Source organism: Mchenga conophoros, linkage group LG7 (assembly GCF_057382185.1).
Source record: "Mchenga conophoros isolate Kocher_MC1m ecotype Shallow Benthic linkage group LG7, M_conophoros_male_GT1.1, whole genome shotgun sequence".
Classification (NCBI taxonomy): domain Eukaryota; kingdom Metazoa; phylum Chordata; class Actinopteri; order Cichliformes; family Cichlidae; genus Mchenga; species Mchenga conophoros.
In genome coordinates, this window is record NC_140532.1 from 61,034,473 (window position 1) to 61,053,291 (window position 18,819).

At 40.8% G+C, this 18,819-nt stretch overlaps 2 protein-coding genes across 3 annotated transcripts in view; one reads left to right on the top strand and one right to left on the bottom strand.

The window, feature by feature from the left end:
- Positions 1–5,637, top strand: part of pkn3 (protein kinase N3) — a 32,208-nt gene extending 26,571 nt beyond the window's left edge. Inside the window, exons 20-22 of the mRNA XM_085280578.1 lie at positions 1,235–1,342; positions 1,560–1,640; positions 4,933–5,637. Of these exons, the coding sequence (XP_085136704.1) occupies positions 1,235–1,342; positions 1,560–1,640; positions 4,933–5,133 (390 nt within the window). The 3' untranslated portion in view covers positions 5,134–5,637. The remainder of the gene's footprint in view (positions 1–1,234; positions 1,343–1,559; positions 1,641–4,932) is intronic.
- A 4-nt stretch (positions 5,638–5,641) lies between these two features.
- zdhhc12b (zDHHC palmitoyltransferase 12b) lies at positions 5,642–18,574 on the bottom strand. 2 transcript variants are annotated; one of them, XM_085280580.1, is made up of 5 exons: positions 18,059–18,574; positions 17,819–17,958; positions 14,967–15,059; positions 8,198–8,364; positions 5,642–8,112 (listed from the first exon to the last, which is right to left on the bottom strand). In XM_085280580.1, exons 1-5 carry the CDS (start codon positions 18,153–18,155, stop codon positions 7,797–7,799), a joined length of 813 nt encoding a protein of 270 aa, XP_085136706.1. In that variant the 5' UTR covers positions 18,156–18,574; the 3' UTR covers positions 5,642–7,796. The 2 variants fall into 2 exon arrangements, with proteins under 2 accessions (XP_085136706.1, XP_085136705.1); XM_085280579.1 differs by having other exon boundaries at positions 8,198–8,367.
- Between the last annotated feature and the right edge of the window lie 245 nt (positions 18,575–18,819).

Genomic DNA, 18,819 nt, shown 5'->3' on the forward strand with positions numbered 1-18,819 from the left:
AAGGAGCATTACTAAGGGTGGATTCAGGGTCACCTGATCCAGCCCTAACTGTAACCTTTGTCAAAAAGGAAAGTCTTAAGCCTAATCTTAAAAGTAGAGAGGTTGTCTGTCACCTGAACGCTGAAGGCTCTACCTCCCATACTACTTTTAAGTATCCTAGGAACTACAAGTAAGCCAGCAGTCTGAGGTCGAAGTGCCCTGTTGGGGTCATTAAGATAAGATGGGGCCTGATTATACAAGACCTTGTATGTGAGGGGAAGGATTTTGAATTAGATTCTGAATTTAACAGGAAGCCAATGAAGAGAAGCCAATGTAGCAGAAATATGCTCTCTTTCTAGTCCCTGTCAGTACTCTTGCTGCAGCATTTTGGATTAACTGAAGGACCTCCTGATGATAGTGAATTACAGTAGTCCAGCCTACAAATAATAAATGCATGAACTGGTTTTTCAGTGTCAGTCTGAGACAGGATATTTCTAATTTTAGAGATTTTGTGCAAATGGAATAAAGCAGTCCTACATATTTGTTTAATATGTGCATTGAAGGACATGTCCTGGTCAAAAAACGACTCCAAGATTTCTCACAGTGTTACTATCAAAGAACCCCATGGAACTCCATGAATAACCTCAGTGTGGAAAGAGGACTCTCCATTTACATGAACAAACTGGAATCTATTAGATATGATGCAAACCACTGCAGCGCAGTATCTGTAATACAGCATGCTCTAATCGCTCTAATAGGATATTATGGTCAACAGTATCGAACGCTGCACTGAGGTCTAGCAGGACAAGCACAGAGATGAGTCCACTGTCAGAGGCCATAAGAAGATCATTTGTAACCTTCACTAAAGCTCTTTCTGTGCTGTGATGGGCTCTGAAACTCTTCAAAAAAACCTTTCCTTTGCAGATGATAAGTTAGCTGTTTACCACCACTCCTTCAGGAATTTTTGAGATAAAAGGAAAGACACTCAGGTCAAGTGATGGCTCTTTAAGTAATGGTTTTACTACTGCCAGTCCGAATGCCTAATCAGCATTCACACGAATTAATAGTTAAGGTTAAAGGAATGCTTGGCTCAGAGGAGTCAAGAGGCGTACCCAGTGAAGATGTAAAAACACTTCTGTGTGAGTAGAGTTCAGGTAGCTGTTTGGCACAAGGCATTGGAGCATATGCCTGAATTATATCCTTAAATAATGTCAAGAACAATATGAAGTTACTACAGCTCTGTTCTTTCTTTCAGTCTCCTTTCCCCGGCGACGATGAGGAAGAAGTGTTTGATAGCATTGTCAATGATGATGTGCGCTACCCCCGCCTCCTTTCTCCTAACTCTGCATCCCTCATTCAGAAGGTTGGCTCCCAGACTAAGGAAACTGAATTCTCCAGATGAGGAACATTTTATGACCTCTTCAGTTTTATTCACACTTTTAATAATGAAGTAGTGCTCAAAATCTAAACTGTCTGTTGAGCTTATCAGCACATTTGAATTCTATTTATATGATCTGAATATTCTAAATGCTGTTGACCTAGGCTACTACATCACCTTCTTTCTCCCGCCTGTGTTTCAGCTGCTGCAGAAAAATCCTGAGTTGAGACTGGGAGCAGGAGAAGAGGATGCCTTGGAGATCAAAAGGCACAAATTTTATGAGGTCAGTGTCCAGTTATTGTAGCTGCTTCAACTGAAGTCACTGAAGTACCCGGTACGAGTATGAGATGAAATAGTGGAAGGGCAGGTGCTGAGTAAAAACATCTGAAAAGTAAGGAATCACAAAGAGCTGCACAAGTAAACGGAACAAAAAATATGAGAAAATTAAATACCGCAGTTCCAATACAAAATCAGGTTAAGACCGTAGTCTCAACAAAGACTTGTCAGGTTAAAGAAAAAGGTTTTAACTGCTTTTTAAGCAGAAGTCCAGAGTCAGCTAACCACATTAGTGGAAATTATTTCAAAGACTCTGTGTCCCCTAGTCTTTAAATTTCTATAAGGAACATCTAACAGATTCTGAGTCTGTGGCTGAAGACTGTGAGCAGCAGTGTGTTTAAGCAGCTGGGATAAATGGCCTACGGCCTGGCTGTTTACTGTTCTGTCGTATAAGAAACTGAAAAATAATCCTAGAATCTAGTGAGAGTCTGTATAAAGAATATAAAAGAGGAGAAATGTGAGTTTGTTTGGAGTCATGGAAGAGAGTATCTAGGCATTTTAGTAATCATGCAATCGCACAAATGAATGATTTTGTCGAGTTCAGCCAAGGTGACCGTACGTCACAATTTAGAAATGCTTCTTAAATGAAAGAAACAGAAATGTAAAATAGATTTTACATGTTCTCCAGAGATCACCTTTCTGGAATTTGCATTTGAACAGAAAGAAGCAAAAGCCTGACTGATTTTAGGACATACTTCAGGAGGAGCTATAACCACAGTGTCGCTCTTGTTGCCGTTTAGAACAAGGTAACAGATAGTGAGTCGGTTCCTAATCTGGATTAAACAGTGGACTAGGGAGGACCACCTATCCAGCTTTGAGCCTTAAAAGGCATATATAGCTGAATGCCATCATCAGAGACATGAACAAAATGTCGACTAAAAGACGACTCATTGTGGAAACCCCACAATGTTATGTTCAAGGATAGCTTCTTCGTCCTAACAGAGAAAGTCCTTGTAGATAAGTAGAAGGGAAACCAATCGAATGTAGAGCTAGAGATGCCAGCCAGAACCTTAAATTTATTAAGTAAAACTTTATGGTCAACAGTATCAAAGGTTGCACTGAGGTCAAATAGGAAGAGTGTAAAACAAGTCCCTGTATCAGAAGCCATCAAAAGATCATAACAGAGCTTCAAAAACGGAGTCCTACTTTTGAGTTTAAAAATCTGCCATTTGGAGGAAATGCTAAAAGATCTGAATTGATGTTCTTCAAGTGTTTCTTCATAATTTGGTAACAGCTACCAATGGATTAAGTTTCTTCAGTAAAGCAGTTATTTCAGGCTGTTTTGTATAGGAGGGAACACTGCCTTGCCTCAGTGAACTGAAAACAAAGATGTGCTAATGGTGGTGGACGTCTCAAATAGGATGTAAAGAAGGTAATCATTGAGTCATTAAGTGTAATTAGAGAAAAAGACATAAATGATTCAGGGCACTGAGAATCATCCTCATTAGAACAGGGTGGAGGAGAAACAGTGCTATTAACAGTATCAAATAATAACCTGGGATAATTGTTATTACAATTTTTCAGATTATTTAAATTTGATTTTTCAAAATATTCACAGTGCACAACCAAACCCACTGTCATCCACAATCATTATTAATTTAAATATTATTAGTTTCGACAGGAATGATGAAGAGCACAAGTTTGATTATTTAACCAGTGAGCAAGAAACAACAGTGTTGGCTTTGTAGAGAGTGACCTGAGCATTGTTGTGTGGTCTTGACCTTGTAATACAAAGCTCCTTGAAGCAATGCTTGTTGTGATTTGGTGCTATATATATAAATACAGTTGATTTGAATTGAGGCAAAGGAGTTCAACATTCAATTCAATTCAGTTTTATTTATATGACAAATCCCAGCAAAATTCACCGTAAGGTGCTTTATATTGTAAGGTAAAGACTCTGTTGGCATTTTCCTCTGGATTATTTCAATCACGTGATCCCCTTTGAGCAAGCGTTTGGTGACAGTGGGAAGGAAAAAGTCCCTTTTTAACAGGAAGAAACCTTGGCAGAACCAGGGTCAGGCAGGTATGGCCATCTACTGGAACCAGTTTCAGGTTGTGATTATCATGAGAAGTTGAGAAATTAGTCTGTGTCTGTGTGGGTTCTCTTTCATCCAGGTCAAGGTAGTTAAAAAAAAAAAAAAAAGGTGGATTCCAAATTAAAATACCATACAAGGGTTACGTTTGTGTACTTTTAATCGCAGCCATCTCAAAGTACATGTAACAGCTTGAGGAGATCATGTGACATAAAAATCCCTTTTTAAAAATATCAGCAGTTGTGCCTTGTTGGCCAGAAATCCTAGGTGCACGTAAAAATAAACACTCTATATGAGATAAACAAGGCAGAAAAAGTAAAGAAATTTGTTTGGTTGATTATTTCTTTTTTGTAACAATTCTTCTTCCATTGGAAAGTCTATTTATGTGTAAGGAAATGTATTTATATTTGTGAAGGTTCTCAGTCATCCAAGTCATGGTAATCTAAGGAACTTGGGAAGAAAAGCGACCGGACTTCTTTAACTTTTGTCTTTAAGAAGCTGAAAGAAGTCCGGTTGCTTTTCTTTCCAAGCTCCTTAGATCATTTGTGGCTTGAGCAGTAGAGTTCAGTACAGTATGTGGGTTGCACCCATGGAAAACCTACCAAATCTTCTCTGCCAATGCCAAACAGCTTATTCTGCTATTGACCCTTTGGTGTCGTTTGTTGGATTGGATGATTGAAGTCTGAAGAAACAGGAAATATTTGGCAATTTAACAATTTATTGATTTAGTTTGATTCTTTCATTTGATTTGATTTTTTTCACGAGTGCAACCCACACACAATTTAAAGGGATATAAACCGGCATTCCAACGGTTTAACATTTTTACAACAAAGAAATCATCGACCAAACATAAATGTCAGAATATTTTGGGCATTAATTGCCATCACTTTAGTGGAGATACAGAAGGGTCTGATGTTGTGTCCCAAAGTAATTGTCTGCCAAAAAGTGATTGGTGATGTTTCTGTATGGTTTATAAATGCCTAATATATTTGCTTATACTGGTAAATGGCCTGTAGACAACAAATTTTCCAAAGGAATTATATGTTAAATAGAGTATCTTTATGACGCCCGGTTATTATACCTACTATCTTCTACATTATACTCGATGCAGGCCTTTATAGAACTGTAATTTCCTGCAATTTCTGCTGCTGTCGTGGCCGCATCTTTCTTGAAAAAGACAATTTAACTCCTATTTTATGTTACCAGGAAATGGACTGGGATGCTCTTCTGGCCAAGAAGGTGAAGCCTCCCTTCCTGCCAGCCATTAGAGCTCCACAGGATGTCAGTAACTTTGATGAAGAATTCACTCGTCTCAAACCGGTCCTTACACTCCCGCGGACACCCTGCATCCTCACTGCTGAGCAACAGGAAATCTTTGCAGACTTTGATTTCTCTTTCATTAGCTGACCACGGCGATTCAAGCTCTGTCTTATTCAACACTGCTCTTCTGGCTCAACAGAAGAGCAGAAGATGGAAAAACTATAGATATCCTTCAGATATTTCTTCCCTGGCAAGATCTGCTTAGCTGGGTCTGATTTCATTGTGCAGGAGTTACTTTTAACACTTTGCCAAAATCATTTTTGTACTTTTTTGTCATTTTTCGTTAGGCTATTTACAGAATATTTACACTGCAATGTTTCTGAAGAGTAACACTGTCTAACCTGTAAATATGTGAAGTCTCACTGAAGGTAAAACGCACTGAATGTACTTTTCTATTGATTGTTTTGTTATTCTCTCTTTGTTAAATGCTTAAAATGGCCAAAATTCTCACTTCTGCTGATATTGACCTGTTAATGTCTAGAAATTTTAAATAACAAATGTGCCCATTTAGACAAAACCAGCCTATATGTAAAGTGTAAATTATGTGAAGGTAAACATGAATAAATGTATAAATGCTGGACTTTAACCAGAAAGCTCCTCATGAAACATTTATTGAGTTTTATAGTACTTCCAGTATTTACAGTATTTAAAAAAAACACTGCATGACAATATTGTATATAATTGAAAACTACACCACAAACTGTAAATGTTAATTTGTAAAAAAAAAAAAAAAAAAGCAGAGATCTTACTGTCCAAGCAGAAGGACTCAGCATTTTGCACTGGATCAAACACAAACATTTATTGCTGTCTTACAAGGTTACTATTGCACAAGGAAAACCTTAAATGGAAACATATTGCACTCAAACCTTTTAGCTAATAACCAGTGTTCCACTGTATCATTCAAGTCCCTGTTAAAATAGTTTTACAAAAATCTAAAGACATTTTCTGCTCCAAAATAGTTTAAAAAATATGTACAATTTTAAACAACTTGAGACACTGTAACAGGTCTAAATATCGTGTACATGTATGGAATAATTGCCAGGAACAATACAGTTCATATTTCAAACACACTCACTTGGACTAACCTACTTTAGTGACAAAAGCTGCTGGAGAAGGTGAATCCTGTAAAACAGGCACAGCATTCATCATACGAGACAACAAGAGAATGGAACCCACTACACTAAAGTAATTGTTACTCAAATTTTGAATGTAATGATTGATGTGAATTGAGGGTGAACAGTCAGGTTATTGTCAACAAGCATCACTTGTTACTTAAATGATTTTGTGGAAGAGGCAGGACTGAGGGTATTTGGGTGAGTAAAGTCCTAGCTTAACCGGATTCACTCAGGTGTGTAAAATGCCTGAAGACAATGTAGAGAGTTGCTTGTTTTGAAGGAAATTATGAACTTGATGTGTAAACAATAAGGAGGAAGGCCGCAGTGCTGGTTACCAGTTATTAAGAGGAGCAGCCTCATTCTGGAAACACACACTATGTTCAAATTGTCCTAAAAATGACTCCTATTTCCTGTTCCCGACCTGGTGATGTTCTCCATCGAGGTCAAAATGTTTAAGTTGGGAAAAGAAGCCTGTGTGCTGAGATTCTAACCAACTCGATGTCTACTGTGTTGAAATTACAGCATCGAGACAATGGACGGCAAAATGCCCACCTTATTAGCGTGTTCTTACTGTGATGTTTCATGAAGGTCATAAAAAAATAGCAATAGTCCTGTCCCTGAGTGTTCTGCTCAATAATACTGAAACTTGGCTGAACTGTCCTTCCTCTGGAGTCTGCACAGACCAACAATGAGCAATGCTCATAAGCATGTAGGCATAGTAGCTGTATTTTCACGAACGTGTGCGAGGCTCAAGATCTGATGCTTTTGTTTACCTTCTACACATCTTACAGGTCATACAGCTGTTTGAAAAATGCTGGCTAAATCCTGAGCTCCAGCTGTGTCTCAGACCTTTGAACCTCACATTCTCCATTTTCTATTTCTAAGACCTGCGTTGGTTCGCACAATCCTCGTTGGGTTTCTCACCGGTTCTGCTGTTTTTGAGCTGCTCATTTGTTCTGCTCTTGGCAGCATATTGATTATTATTGAAATGAATCGGCTGCATCTTTAAATTTCATTAAATTAGTGCACTATTATTAGATCATGATCATTAGGGCATCATGCTAATTTGCCCTGCCCCATAGCCCGTAAGACACATGAGCAGGAAAATGATTTATTTCATTTAAGTCCTTGATTTCCATGACTGAAGTAAAATTTCCTCCATCCATCATGTATTCTAGCTGACCTTAAGTAAAAATTAATTCCATGATAAACAACAAACATTCCAAAGGTGAAGTGTGCATTATACTTAATTAAGTCAATTATTATAGCTCTTATTTCTCTTGCTGTAGACCTTAACATAAGGTCTTTAGACCAGAATTTGAAATGCTTTTATTATAGCTGTCATGCACCTGTATCACTTTACTCATTAGAAAACTTCCTAACCAAAACTGACTATTTGAAAGCTCCCACATATTTCACTACGACTGCATTGAGGTAAAAAAAAAAAAAACAGGAAATGCAGGCAATCAATTGCAATAAAGAACGACTGAGAGGATGAGAAGGAGGGAAACGCTCCACAGTTATGGCACAACAACACAAATGCCTATATAAAGGGAACCGGTCACAAGCACAGTTTATCCTCCTATTTGGTGTGTAATCCCAGATCCAGAGAGGCTGTTCATCACTGAAATGTACCTAAACCTGATCGCTGCCCTCCTTGAAGTACACATGCTCCCACACCACTGTGCCCCAGATGCAGAAGAAACCCCAAAGGTTTTGGAATGTCCCGCGGTCAAAGGGGTTCTCATCTGCACCGCAGTGTTTGAGGTAGGAGATGCGGTGGCGCGACATGAACTCCCACGTGGTTGTGTTGAGAGAAACCAGGTATAGATGGGAGCCGAGCAGCAACAGTACGATGAGCGAGAGCAGCGCTAGCAGCATGGTCACGGCCGTCAGGACTCCATTTGTACGCAGCCACTGGTGCCAGATGGGTACGTAGGTGAAACCCGTCCTGAAGAGGAGAGAGCAATAGGATGTGACAGCTTTGCAACAGCAGCAACAGTAACATGGAGGTAGAGATGGGTGGTGTTGCTCACCAGGCAATGCGCAGGCCCCATAGAAGCACTAGCAGCTGGAAGGCCAGGTAAAACACAAACCAGCGGTGGTTCCTCTCACCAACGCAGTTCTCAATCCAGGGACAGTGATGGTCATAACGCCGGACGCAGTGCTGACACGTCTGGCAGTGCTTTGATCTCATTGGCTGCTGCTTGAAACACAGAACAATTTTTTTTTTTTTGAATGAAACAAGTGTCCAAATCATTAATCATCTCCATGATTTCTGCTTCATTAACCTCTTGCACGCAAAATAAATCTGATGATTCCACAGTTATTATGTTACAACTGAAGAATTGAAATTCTGAGTTAATTCCACTACTAACTGTATACAGTGTTATTAAATTCACGTGCCATAGAACCCTCATCTTTAATAATTGTACCATTTATATTCAATTCCTTTTCTTTCTTTCAGTTTTATTTATATAGAGGCAAATCACATCAACAGTTGCCTCAAAGAGCAAGCGATTAATAATAACTAATAATTAATGATTAAATGCAGAGTTGTGTATAAACCACTCGGTGCATCATGGGAAGTCCCCAGCAGCCTAGGCCTACTGCATTATAACTGAGGGAGGATTCAGGGTCACCTGGTCCAGCCCTAACTATATGCTTTAGCAAAAAGGAAAGTTTTAAGCTTACTCTTAAATGTACAGATGGTGTCTGTCTCCTGAATCCAAACTGGAAACTGGTTCCATAGAAGAGGGGCCTGAAAGCTGAAGCCTCTGCATCCTATTCTACTTTTAAATATCCTACAAACCCCAAGTAAACCAGCAGTCTGAGACCAAAGTGTTCTAATGGGGTGTCATGGTACTATGAGGTGTTTAAGATTACTCAAGACCTTGTATATATGGGGCGACCGTGGCTCAGGGGGTTGTGAAGCGTATCTGTAACCGGAAGGTCGCCGGTTCGATCCCCGGGCTCTCTGTCCTGGTCATTGTGTCCTTGGGCAAGACACTTTACCCTACTGGTGTTGGCCAGAGGGGCCAATGGCGCGATATGGCAGCCTCGCTTCTGTCAGTCTGCCCCAGGGCAGCTGTGGCTACAACCGTAGCTTGCCTCCACCAGTGTGTGAGAGTGAATGAATAATGGCATTGTAAAGCGCTTTGGGTGCCTTGAAAAGCGCTATATAAATCCATTATTATTATTATTATTATATAAAGAGGAATTACCATAGGTGGATCTAACAGATGATCAGTGCAAACAGGATCCATAAATGCTATGAATATGTGCATTCATAGCATAGTGGGGTTTTTTTTTTAGTTTTTCAATACATGTGCAAGATTTTCAAGCAAGCTTTTTCACTTTGTCATTATGGGGTATTGCAAGTAGAATTTTGAAGTGAAAAGAATTGAATTCATTTTTTGAAGAAGGCTATAATGTGACAAAATGTGGAACAGGTAAAGCGGTGTGAATACTTTCCAAATGCACTGTATTTGGTAAGATTACAACAGCACAGGGCACAAAGTGTCGTTAGTTCAGCCATTTAGTCATTTAATTTAGAGCAATTTAGCATCACCGTTCAGTTCATAGGCCACTCGGAGGCAGGGAGAGCAGCAGGAAGACCACTGAGCAGAGTGGGCAACCATGTCAGCAGATATGAAACTGAAAATGAAATATGGGGATGACAGGGAAGTGGGTTGTAAAGTGCCTTAGAAATGGATAGGCTAAAGCAGCTGAAACAGAGTGTAGTTGGATGTGTAAAAGTATATCAGGTGACTGATATACAATGAATACAGGCAGACTGTCTGTAACTCAGAGCTCAACTCAGTAGTCCAGTATTATCAATGGACCGTGGTACCTCCTTAGAGAAAGTGTCAGTGCGTCATGAATTTTGCCCAATTTTTGTTAGTTCCTGTTTGTGTGAGTATGTGGGGCTTTTCTTATCTGGTGATGAAACATTTTACTCGGAGTCCCGGCATACTGCATCTGAAGTATTATCTGATACTTTTAAGGTCGTCTGGGTATGTAACACAGCCCTGTGTTTCCTGATATCCTATACCACTGCTGGATCCTGCCAGATATCAAGTGTCTCATTTCAGCCTGAGAGCCACACACTGACACACAAACACATGCAGAGAACAAAGAGGTGACATTGTACAGTTTGCCCATCCTGTATGGGAATACAGATGCTACGTCTGTCCACCCCAGCTTTTCCTCTATTGTCACAAGCAGACATATGCTTATTCAAACTTCTGCTTCAACATCCAGAACGACCTTCAGACTCCTTTTAAAAGTAAGACTTCAAGGAGGGGGAAAAAACAGCAGAAAATGACCTCTGGAGAGTTGTGGATCCATCACAAGCAGCATCCGTTCGTTGTTTTAGAAGCAACACAATTTTAACTGTCCTTTTATTTCTGGCCATTTGATTCGGTGGTAGAGTAAGTTGTCTACTAATCAAAAATTCAATGGATCGATCCCCCGCTTCTCCAGTTTATCTTGGGCAAGATACTGTACCCCAATGCATCCACATCAATTGCCTCAGTCAAGATCAGGGTTCCGATGCAACAAAATGAACTCTTGCTATCAAAAATGTTTGATTACAGTTCTTGCTTCAAAGGGTGTCACGACCACTTATTAGGTTTAGGGGGTGTGGACCTGGTGAACCAACAATCTAATACAGGAGATCTGGATTGGCTCTCTGTTTAAAAAGTCCTAACCTCTGATAAATGAGCTTAGATGGAGCCTGATGGGTGAGGGTTAGGGGCAGTAACAGCATTAGCTGCCTCTGGTATCCAGGTATATTGATTCCTCTAGAGTCTCTGCTGGAATCTTTAACATCTTATATTCGATCTTCTGAACTGCTCATCTTGCAGAGGACAAAGGGAAGATCCGTGTATCTCTTTTTCACCTAACTTTTATACCTGGTCAAGCTTTCTCCTCCCTCTCTTTCTGGACGTCACATCTTCTGAGATGACATCTGGCCCGACCCTTTGTGACATCCAGTCACGTTGTTAACGCCTGATCACCAGATGACCAGCGACAACTATCATCCTCTCTCTATCTATCTGACTTGTGCACATACATCATTTACTTGAATGTCTCGCTGAATCCCACCTTTCTCGACAGGTATAATCACTTTTTCCACACAGTGCCAGGTAGATTTTTTCCCCCTTAATATATTCAATTATCATTTAAAAGTTGCATTTTGTGTTTACTCAGGTTATGTCTAAAACATTTAAGCGTGACAAGTATCCAATTTACCATTTGGTAAATGGACTGGTACCATTTTACTGGTTCTTATATATAGCACTTTTCTACTCTGAGCATTCAAAGCGCTTTATACAACTTGCCTCTATACAAGTGCTTTCTATCTAACATTCACACTCATTTATACTCCAATGGATGAAGATGGGAGAGCAACTTGGGATTAATATCTTGCCCAAGGAGTTTTAGGCCGCAGACTCAAGCAGATGGGGATCGAACAACCAACCTTTTGATTAGTAGGTGACCTGCTTAGCCTCCAAACGGCTCTGGTGGCTTTGGCTCTCTGATTTTGTTCTGGCCAGATGTACCACCCTCACCTCTCCACAACTGAGATTAGCTTCCTCACAGAAAAGTGAATCAGTGCAGTACAAATGTAGTGACAAAGATATCTCACACATTCACTGCCTTTTCCTTCAGAGACCTAGTCACTTGGGTTGTGGTTGTACACGTACAAATCTCAACTGTACTTAAGTATTTATTTTTCCCTTTTAGTCCCTACATTTTTACACAAATATCTCCATTTTCTACTCGGGGTTGTTACTCTAAGTTTAAGACATGTGAGGACATTTGAGTTATTATTTCAGGTTACTGTGCGTCTTGAAATATCAAACAAAGTTGAACCTAAATGGAGGGAACAATAATTGCTTGTGCTTATTGCACATGAACAAATAAACAGGGCAAAAACATTTAGTCGGTGCATCATTTACAGCACTGTTTTCAAGGCTTAAAGTGGGCCGGAACAATCCAGAACAGTGTGTTTTGGTCCAGATATCTGGAAGCTGGTCATAATAAGCTTTTTTTCCACAACACTGGTGGTTCTGCATCTAGTGCTACGGAAGAGAAGCATAAAACTTTTTAAAGTCGTGGATAATTTAAATTCAATGTTATTTGTACAGCTCCAATTCACAACAAGAGTCACCTCAAGGAATTTCCAGTGCAATTTTTCAAATATACTCATAAGAGCAGACACACAAACGGTTTGTGTGCCATTTGTCACACAGCACGCCTGCTGCGCTTGCAAAGGACAGAAAAGAAAGTGAGATAACTTCACTCAGAGATGGAGAGACAACAGGAGATTTTATCTTCTAGGATAAAGATTGCTCAGTGGCATTAGATAGCTGACGTGTAATCTCCTTATTTAATTTAGAGCTGTTTTTAAAAAAGATATCAGATCAATAGATGATCTGTTGTTTGGTGTGATCTGTTTTCCATCCATCTTCTTTTTCCACTTACCTGGGGCCGGGTCGCAGGGGCAGCAGCCTAAGCAGAGAAGCCCAGACCATGCCTGGCCCCGACCACCTCCTCCAGCTTGTCTGGGGGAACACCAAGGCGTTCCCAGGCCAGTTGAGAGATATAATCTCTCCAGCGAGTCATGGGTCTGCCCTGGGGTCTCCTCCCGGTGGGACATGCCCGAACCACGTCAACTGGCTCCTTTCGTTGTGGAGGAGCAGCGGCTCTACTCTGAGCCCCTCCCAGATGGCTGAAGTCCTAAACCTATCTCTTTTTTTTAACTTGTATTGTGTCTTTTACCTGTATTGCTATGTATCGCTTTTTTTTTTTTTTAATCTTTTTAGTTTTAAATAGTTGTACAGCACTTTGTTTGAAAGCGCTTTATAAATAAAGTTATTATTATTATTATTATTCTGGAAAGAAGCTTATTTCCGCTGTTTGTATCCGTGATCTTGTTCTTTCGGTCACTGCCCAGAGCTCGTGACCTCGTGATAGGTGACGGTAGGGACGTAGACTGATCAGCAAGTAGATAGCTTTGCTTTTACACTCAGCTCTCTCTTCAGCATGGCGGACTGGTACAGCGTCCATATCACTGCAGCTGCAGCACCAATCCATCTGTCGATCTCCTGCTCCCTTGTCCCGTTACTTGTGAGTAAGACCATGAAATACTTAAACTCCTCAAATCGGGGCAGGAAATCGTCCCTGACCCAGAGTGGACACTCCACCCTTTTCCGGCTGAGGACCATGGCCTCAGATTTGGTGGTGCAGATTCTTATTCCCACTGCTTCACACTCGGCTGCGAACCGTTCCAGTGCGAGCTGGAGGTCATCATCTGATGAAACCAACAAAATCACATCATCTGCGAAAAGCGGAGATGAGATTCTGAGACCACCCAAATGAAAGCCTTCTGCCACTTGAGTACAGATAGAAATTCTGTCCATAAAAATAACAAACCGAATCGATGACAAAGGGCAGCCCTGGCGGAGTCCATCACCCACAGTGAACGAGTTCAACTTATTGCCAGATATGTGGACCAAGCTCTTGCAACAGTTGTCTATGGATCGAATGGCCCGTAGAAATGGGCCAGGCGCCCTTATACTCCTGAAGCACCTCCCACAGGACACCCCAAGGGACACGGTTGAATGCCTTCTCCATGTCTTCTCTGGTTGGGCAAACTCTCATGCACCCTCAAGAATCCTTGAGAGGATAAGGAGCTGGCCCAGTGTTCAACAACCAGGACGAAAACCACATTGTTCCTCCTGTATCCGAGGTTCGACTAACAGACCGTTCCCCCTTTCTTAAAGATGGGAACCACTACCCCGGTCTGCAAATCCAGAGGTACCACCCCTGATCTCCACACAACATTGCAGAGCCATGTCAATCATCCACCCAAGGTGAAGTGTTCCCTTGATCTTGCACTCATAGGGGTCTTCTGAATCACTCTTTGTCTGGTCCCTCGCCCAGGACCAATTTGCCATTGGAGACCCTATCAGGAGGCAAAAGCACCTGGACAACATAGCCCCTGGGAACCCTGAGACACACAAAACCCTCCACCACGATAAGGTAGCAATTCGCGGTTTTCATATTATGAAACGTGCAAAATTCAACACAGTTCTATTCCATTTAATTGTATAGCACTAAATTACAAGAACAATCAACTCCAGGCGCTCAAGATTGTAGAGACCTGACGATAATAAACTGGCATACTGCCTTTTTGTTATTCACATGTTCCATGACAGTTGTAGGCAGCTGAGTGCAGACTACACTGCTTATCTCACAACACAGTGACGTTTACAGCCATGCCCTATGATGGAGCGGTGGTCAGTGTCAGGTTACACCAAGGGCAGCAGGCAGCAAATTAGGTGATGATGTTTATTAGATTCACTCAATGAATTCCACCTTTAAATTAGCTTTGTACTGCTTTGGGTTGAAAATCAGCCGTAGTACCTCATGTAAGATGCTCATATCCTGCTGATTTGGCCAGAAAGAGCAGCAGGAAAGCTCCATCTGATCTCCACATATCTACAATGAAGGCAACAGAGCTAGTTTCTTTTAATTCCCTTTGTTTTTCTCTGCTTGTGTTCTACATTATGGATGTGCAAACTGTTTACATTCATTATTAATTAGAACTGAAGTAACAAGGAGTTACTTTTTACTTTTATACTTTTCAAAGCCTGTACTTTTTTTACTTTTACTGGAGTAAAAAAGTTGAATAAGTACTTTAACTTTTACCAGGGTATTTTTTATTGGAAGTGTCTCTACTTCTATTTAAGTGACATGTGTATACCACCTCTGCCGACGAGCTGAGCAGCATACCTGAAGCAGACAGTGGCCACAACGGCGCTGTCTCAGGGATTTGGTGGCAGGAGGAATCATGTCCTGCTGCTCCTCAGTCACTCCCAGCATGAACTAATACAACAAAGAAGACAAATTGGTCAGAAAGGAGTAACTGTCCAGCTAACAAATTATGTTAAAGTGGACACTGTCACTGTTTCCCACTTTTTCTATATGGTAGGGACATCAGATGGACTGAGGTGTCCTCACTTTTAATCTTATCCTTCCTGGTCACTCCAAGTGAAAATCTTAACATGTTCACCTCAGCCCCCTGTCTGTTAGTCAAAGCCACTGTCTCCAAGCCATACATCATAACATGTCTTACTACCATCTTGTAAAGCATCCCTTTCACACTCCTGACTTTTATCTCCACCCACTCCATTCTGCCTGCACTCTCTTTCACCTCTCTTGGGCAGTGTCTGTTGCTTTAGATGGTCTGGACCCCAACCAAGTTATACAACAGCTGAACCTTTAATTGCATCTTTGCTAGTAACTTCTGACTTGCATGAAATCCTTTTACTTCATCTAAGAGCAGAGTACCACTCTCAGTGCTGGCACATCGACAGTAACTCACTATCTCTGGTCCTTGCATGTTCACCCTTTCCACCTATCTCATTCACACACACATATTCTGTTCTTGCTACTTTCATTCCTCTTCTCCATAGCATACCTCTACCTCTCCCTACTCTCGCTATAGATCACAATGTCAACTGCAAACATCATAGTCCACAGACTCCTGCCTGACCTCATCTGTTAGCCTGTCCATTACAACAAGGGCTGGATATCATCACTGATTTCTATAATCGATTTGATTCCGATTCACGAGGTCCCAATTCAATTCTATCCCTGATTCAATTTGATTAAATTCAATTTTGACTTAGTCAGGTATAGTATAATTCTGATCGTTTATCAGTACATATCCATATTTTATATCTAGGTATAAAAACTGACTTCATCAGAGGTGTAAGCATCACAGCACATGCCTTTGTGTCAAAGTAACTGTGGATAAAACACAGAAAAACATGAAGGAGATTTTCCTGGCCTGAATTTTTATAGCACCACCTTAAAAATTCTCTGCAGTAGATCAAAAACAGAAGAAAACCATGAATTAACATATGAACATTACCTGATGCTGCTGAAGCGAAACAGAGCAAAGTTACAGAGGTTTTATTAGAGACACAGCTAAGCCTTTTGCAGTTTGGCATAATTTTAAAAAGTTTACATTTCTTTGTCATTGAACAGCAGAAATTAGGCATTTTTGAAAAACAACAAACAAACCAAAAAAAAACCAAAACAGCGGGCGACAGCAATGCACACAACGGTAGACTGGTGCGTAATAAGCAAGCGAATAATGCAGAAAACTGAGATTTGAGTTTGAGAGAAACTGTTCTTGAATTACACAGAGAAAGAGAGCGAGCGAGAGCTGTGCAGGAAGTGTGATTTTATTGTGGTGGAAGCAAAAGAGCAAAAGTAGGAGGGAATTAAATATGATGTTTATTAAATGTGAACTGTAGTTTTGATCTTCTTTTGCTGCTGGTTCAGTGAATTTTGATCGGATAATGACAAAACCTGCAGAATCAGAATTCAGCCCAGACAGCGTGTCTGTGTACATGCCATCGGGTGAACGATCTGCTCTTTGTGTTTACATCTTTGTGCGGATTCTGTTTACCTGCTCTCATTTGCTGTTTTAGCTGTTTGGTGGTTGTTGAAATTCTTTTGTGAGCCTTAACCTGAGATTCTGGTGTTTCTGGCAAAATAAATTTATATTTAAAAATCGATTCAGGATTTAATGAATCGATATTGTGTTATTCTAGCTAACATCGATTTGAATCGGAAAATAGATTTTTTAAAGCCACCCCTAATTTCAACTGGAAACAAGAAAGGCTTTAGAGAAGATCCTTCACCACTGTCCTCATACATGTGCTGCACCACCCTCACATACTTTTCTTTCTCGCTATTAGAGTAGGGCAGTGGTTTCAAACTCGCAGCCCATGGCCACTTGTGGCTCACGTCACCCCTACTTGCAGCCCGTATATTGAAGTTACCTTTTTGTTGGGAGGATTTGTTTGTTGTTGAGTGCAATGTTAAAATAAGTTCTTTAAAAAGCAAAAAACGATTTAATATGAAGGCATCATGAGGAGAGAGTACAAACATGTTGAGGGACTGGCTGTGTTAGTTCAGTGAGAGTTATTTGTGAAAAAAACAATTTTCACCAGCAGTCAAAAACTAACGTGTACACTTGTCTGCTTTTTTATTTTGTTAAATACGAACAAAATTATAACAGAAGTGATGCCATGTGTCTGGCCAGAAAGAGAGTAGCAATTTCCTTCTCTGGTAGTTTAATGAAAGGCTTCGGTTAGTTAAGCATGAGGGGGGGGGGGGGGGGGAAATGTGTTAACACTGGCAGTTTTGTCTTGTTATAGAATATTTGAAATTTAAAACAAACAAACAAAACACTAAATTTTTGGAAATACTTGCTTGATTGGTTTGTTTTTGCACTACTTACACTAAAGTGGCCACTAAAGAGATGACAGTGCCAGCAGTGGCCTACAGCTCATTTAAGTTACAATATTAAGCAACTTTAGGCAACTATTGCTGTGATCTTATATAAATAAAACTGAACTGAATTAAAGGCAGAGTGTTAGTTTGCCTTAAATAAATTATTGTTATCATTATTGTTTTGGCACTGCAAGCACACGATTATCTTTTAAGATATATTTTTTAAATCAGGTTTTTTAACCAGCAACGTAAACATTCAAGCTGCTTCAAACCATCACAACACAAAGGTAAAAAGTGGGAGTGATAACAGTAATGTACAGTAGGCTCGTGCTCACCTGCAAGTCCGTGTCATCAGACAGGATGAAACCCGGGTCCATCAGAGAGACCGCGAAGTACAGCAGCACAGACAGCAGCACCAGCAGGACGAAGAGCACGGGCTGGACAAGCTGGCCCGTCTCCTCCTGCTTCCTCAGCTCTGTGAACACATCACTCACACACTTAACACCACCACAGCTCCCAGGGGTGTGCGAGCGATTATAGAGGCACAGCCTATGAATGTAAAGTGATAGATTCACCTGTATCATGTAGGAAGAGGATTAACGTTATGACCCATGTCAGAATCACATGTGATGTTCTCACCAGAAACCCTGAGCCGAAAACATTTTTGAACATGTTCTTAGCATAATAGATCAGCCATCCAACATGCAAATGGAGCTGATAAACGACAACACCACTCTCTTCCCTGGGCAAGCGTCATACAAGCCGTAATGTCGTCAGAGTATTAAACGATGTGTTGCGACCGAATCAAATCGTTGAATATTTCTTCTACCCAGGACATATTACATATGTCGAGTTTCGGCAGCTGGGAAGTAAACATCCCGCTCGCTTCCTTCCAGTGGATTTGTTTTTATCCTTCCAACGACTCACAGTAGCAGCGATTAGTATGGCAAACAATCTAGGCCAAAATTCTCTAATTTTCTAACCCGTTTGTTTAAGAAATGACGTAAAAATCGCCGTTTGATAAGTCAGAACGCCGTAAAAAAAACGGCGTTGACCGGAACAGAACACAGTATTTTACGCCAGAGACTGGCGCCTTGAACGCCCCTTCTGAGTGGAGGAAAAAACGCCGTTTTTCCCGGTCTTCCAACGCCGCTTTTTACGTCATACGCAGCTGCGCAATGAGCGCTGTTTTTGCGAGTGTTGGGAAAAGCGGCGTTCATAGACCGGGAAAAAAGCGTTCTTTCCGCCACTCAGAAGGGGCGGTTCAAGGCACCACTCTCTGGCGTTCTGACTTATTAAACGGTGGGTTTTTTTACATCATTTCTTAAACATACGG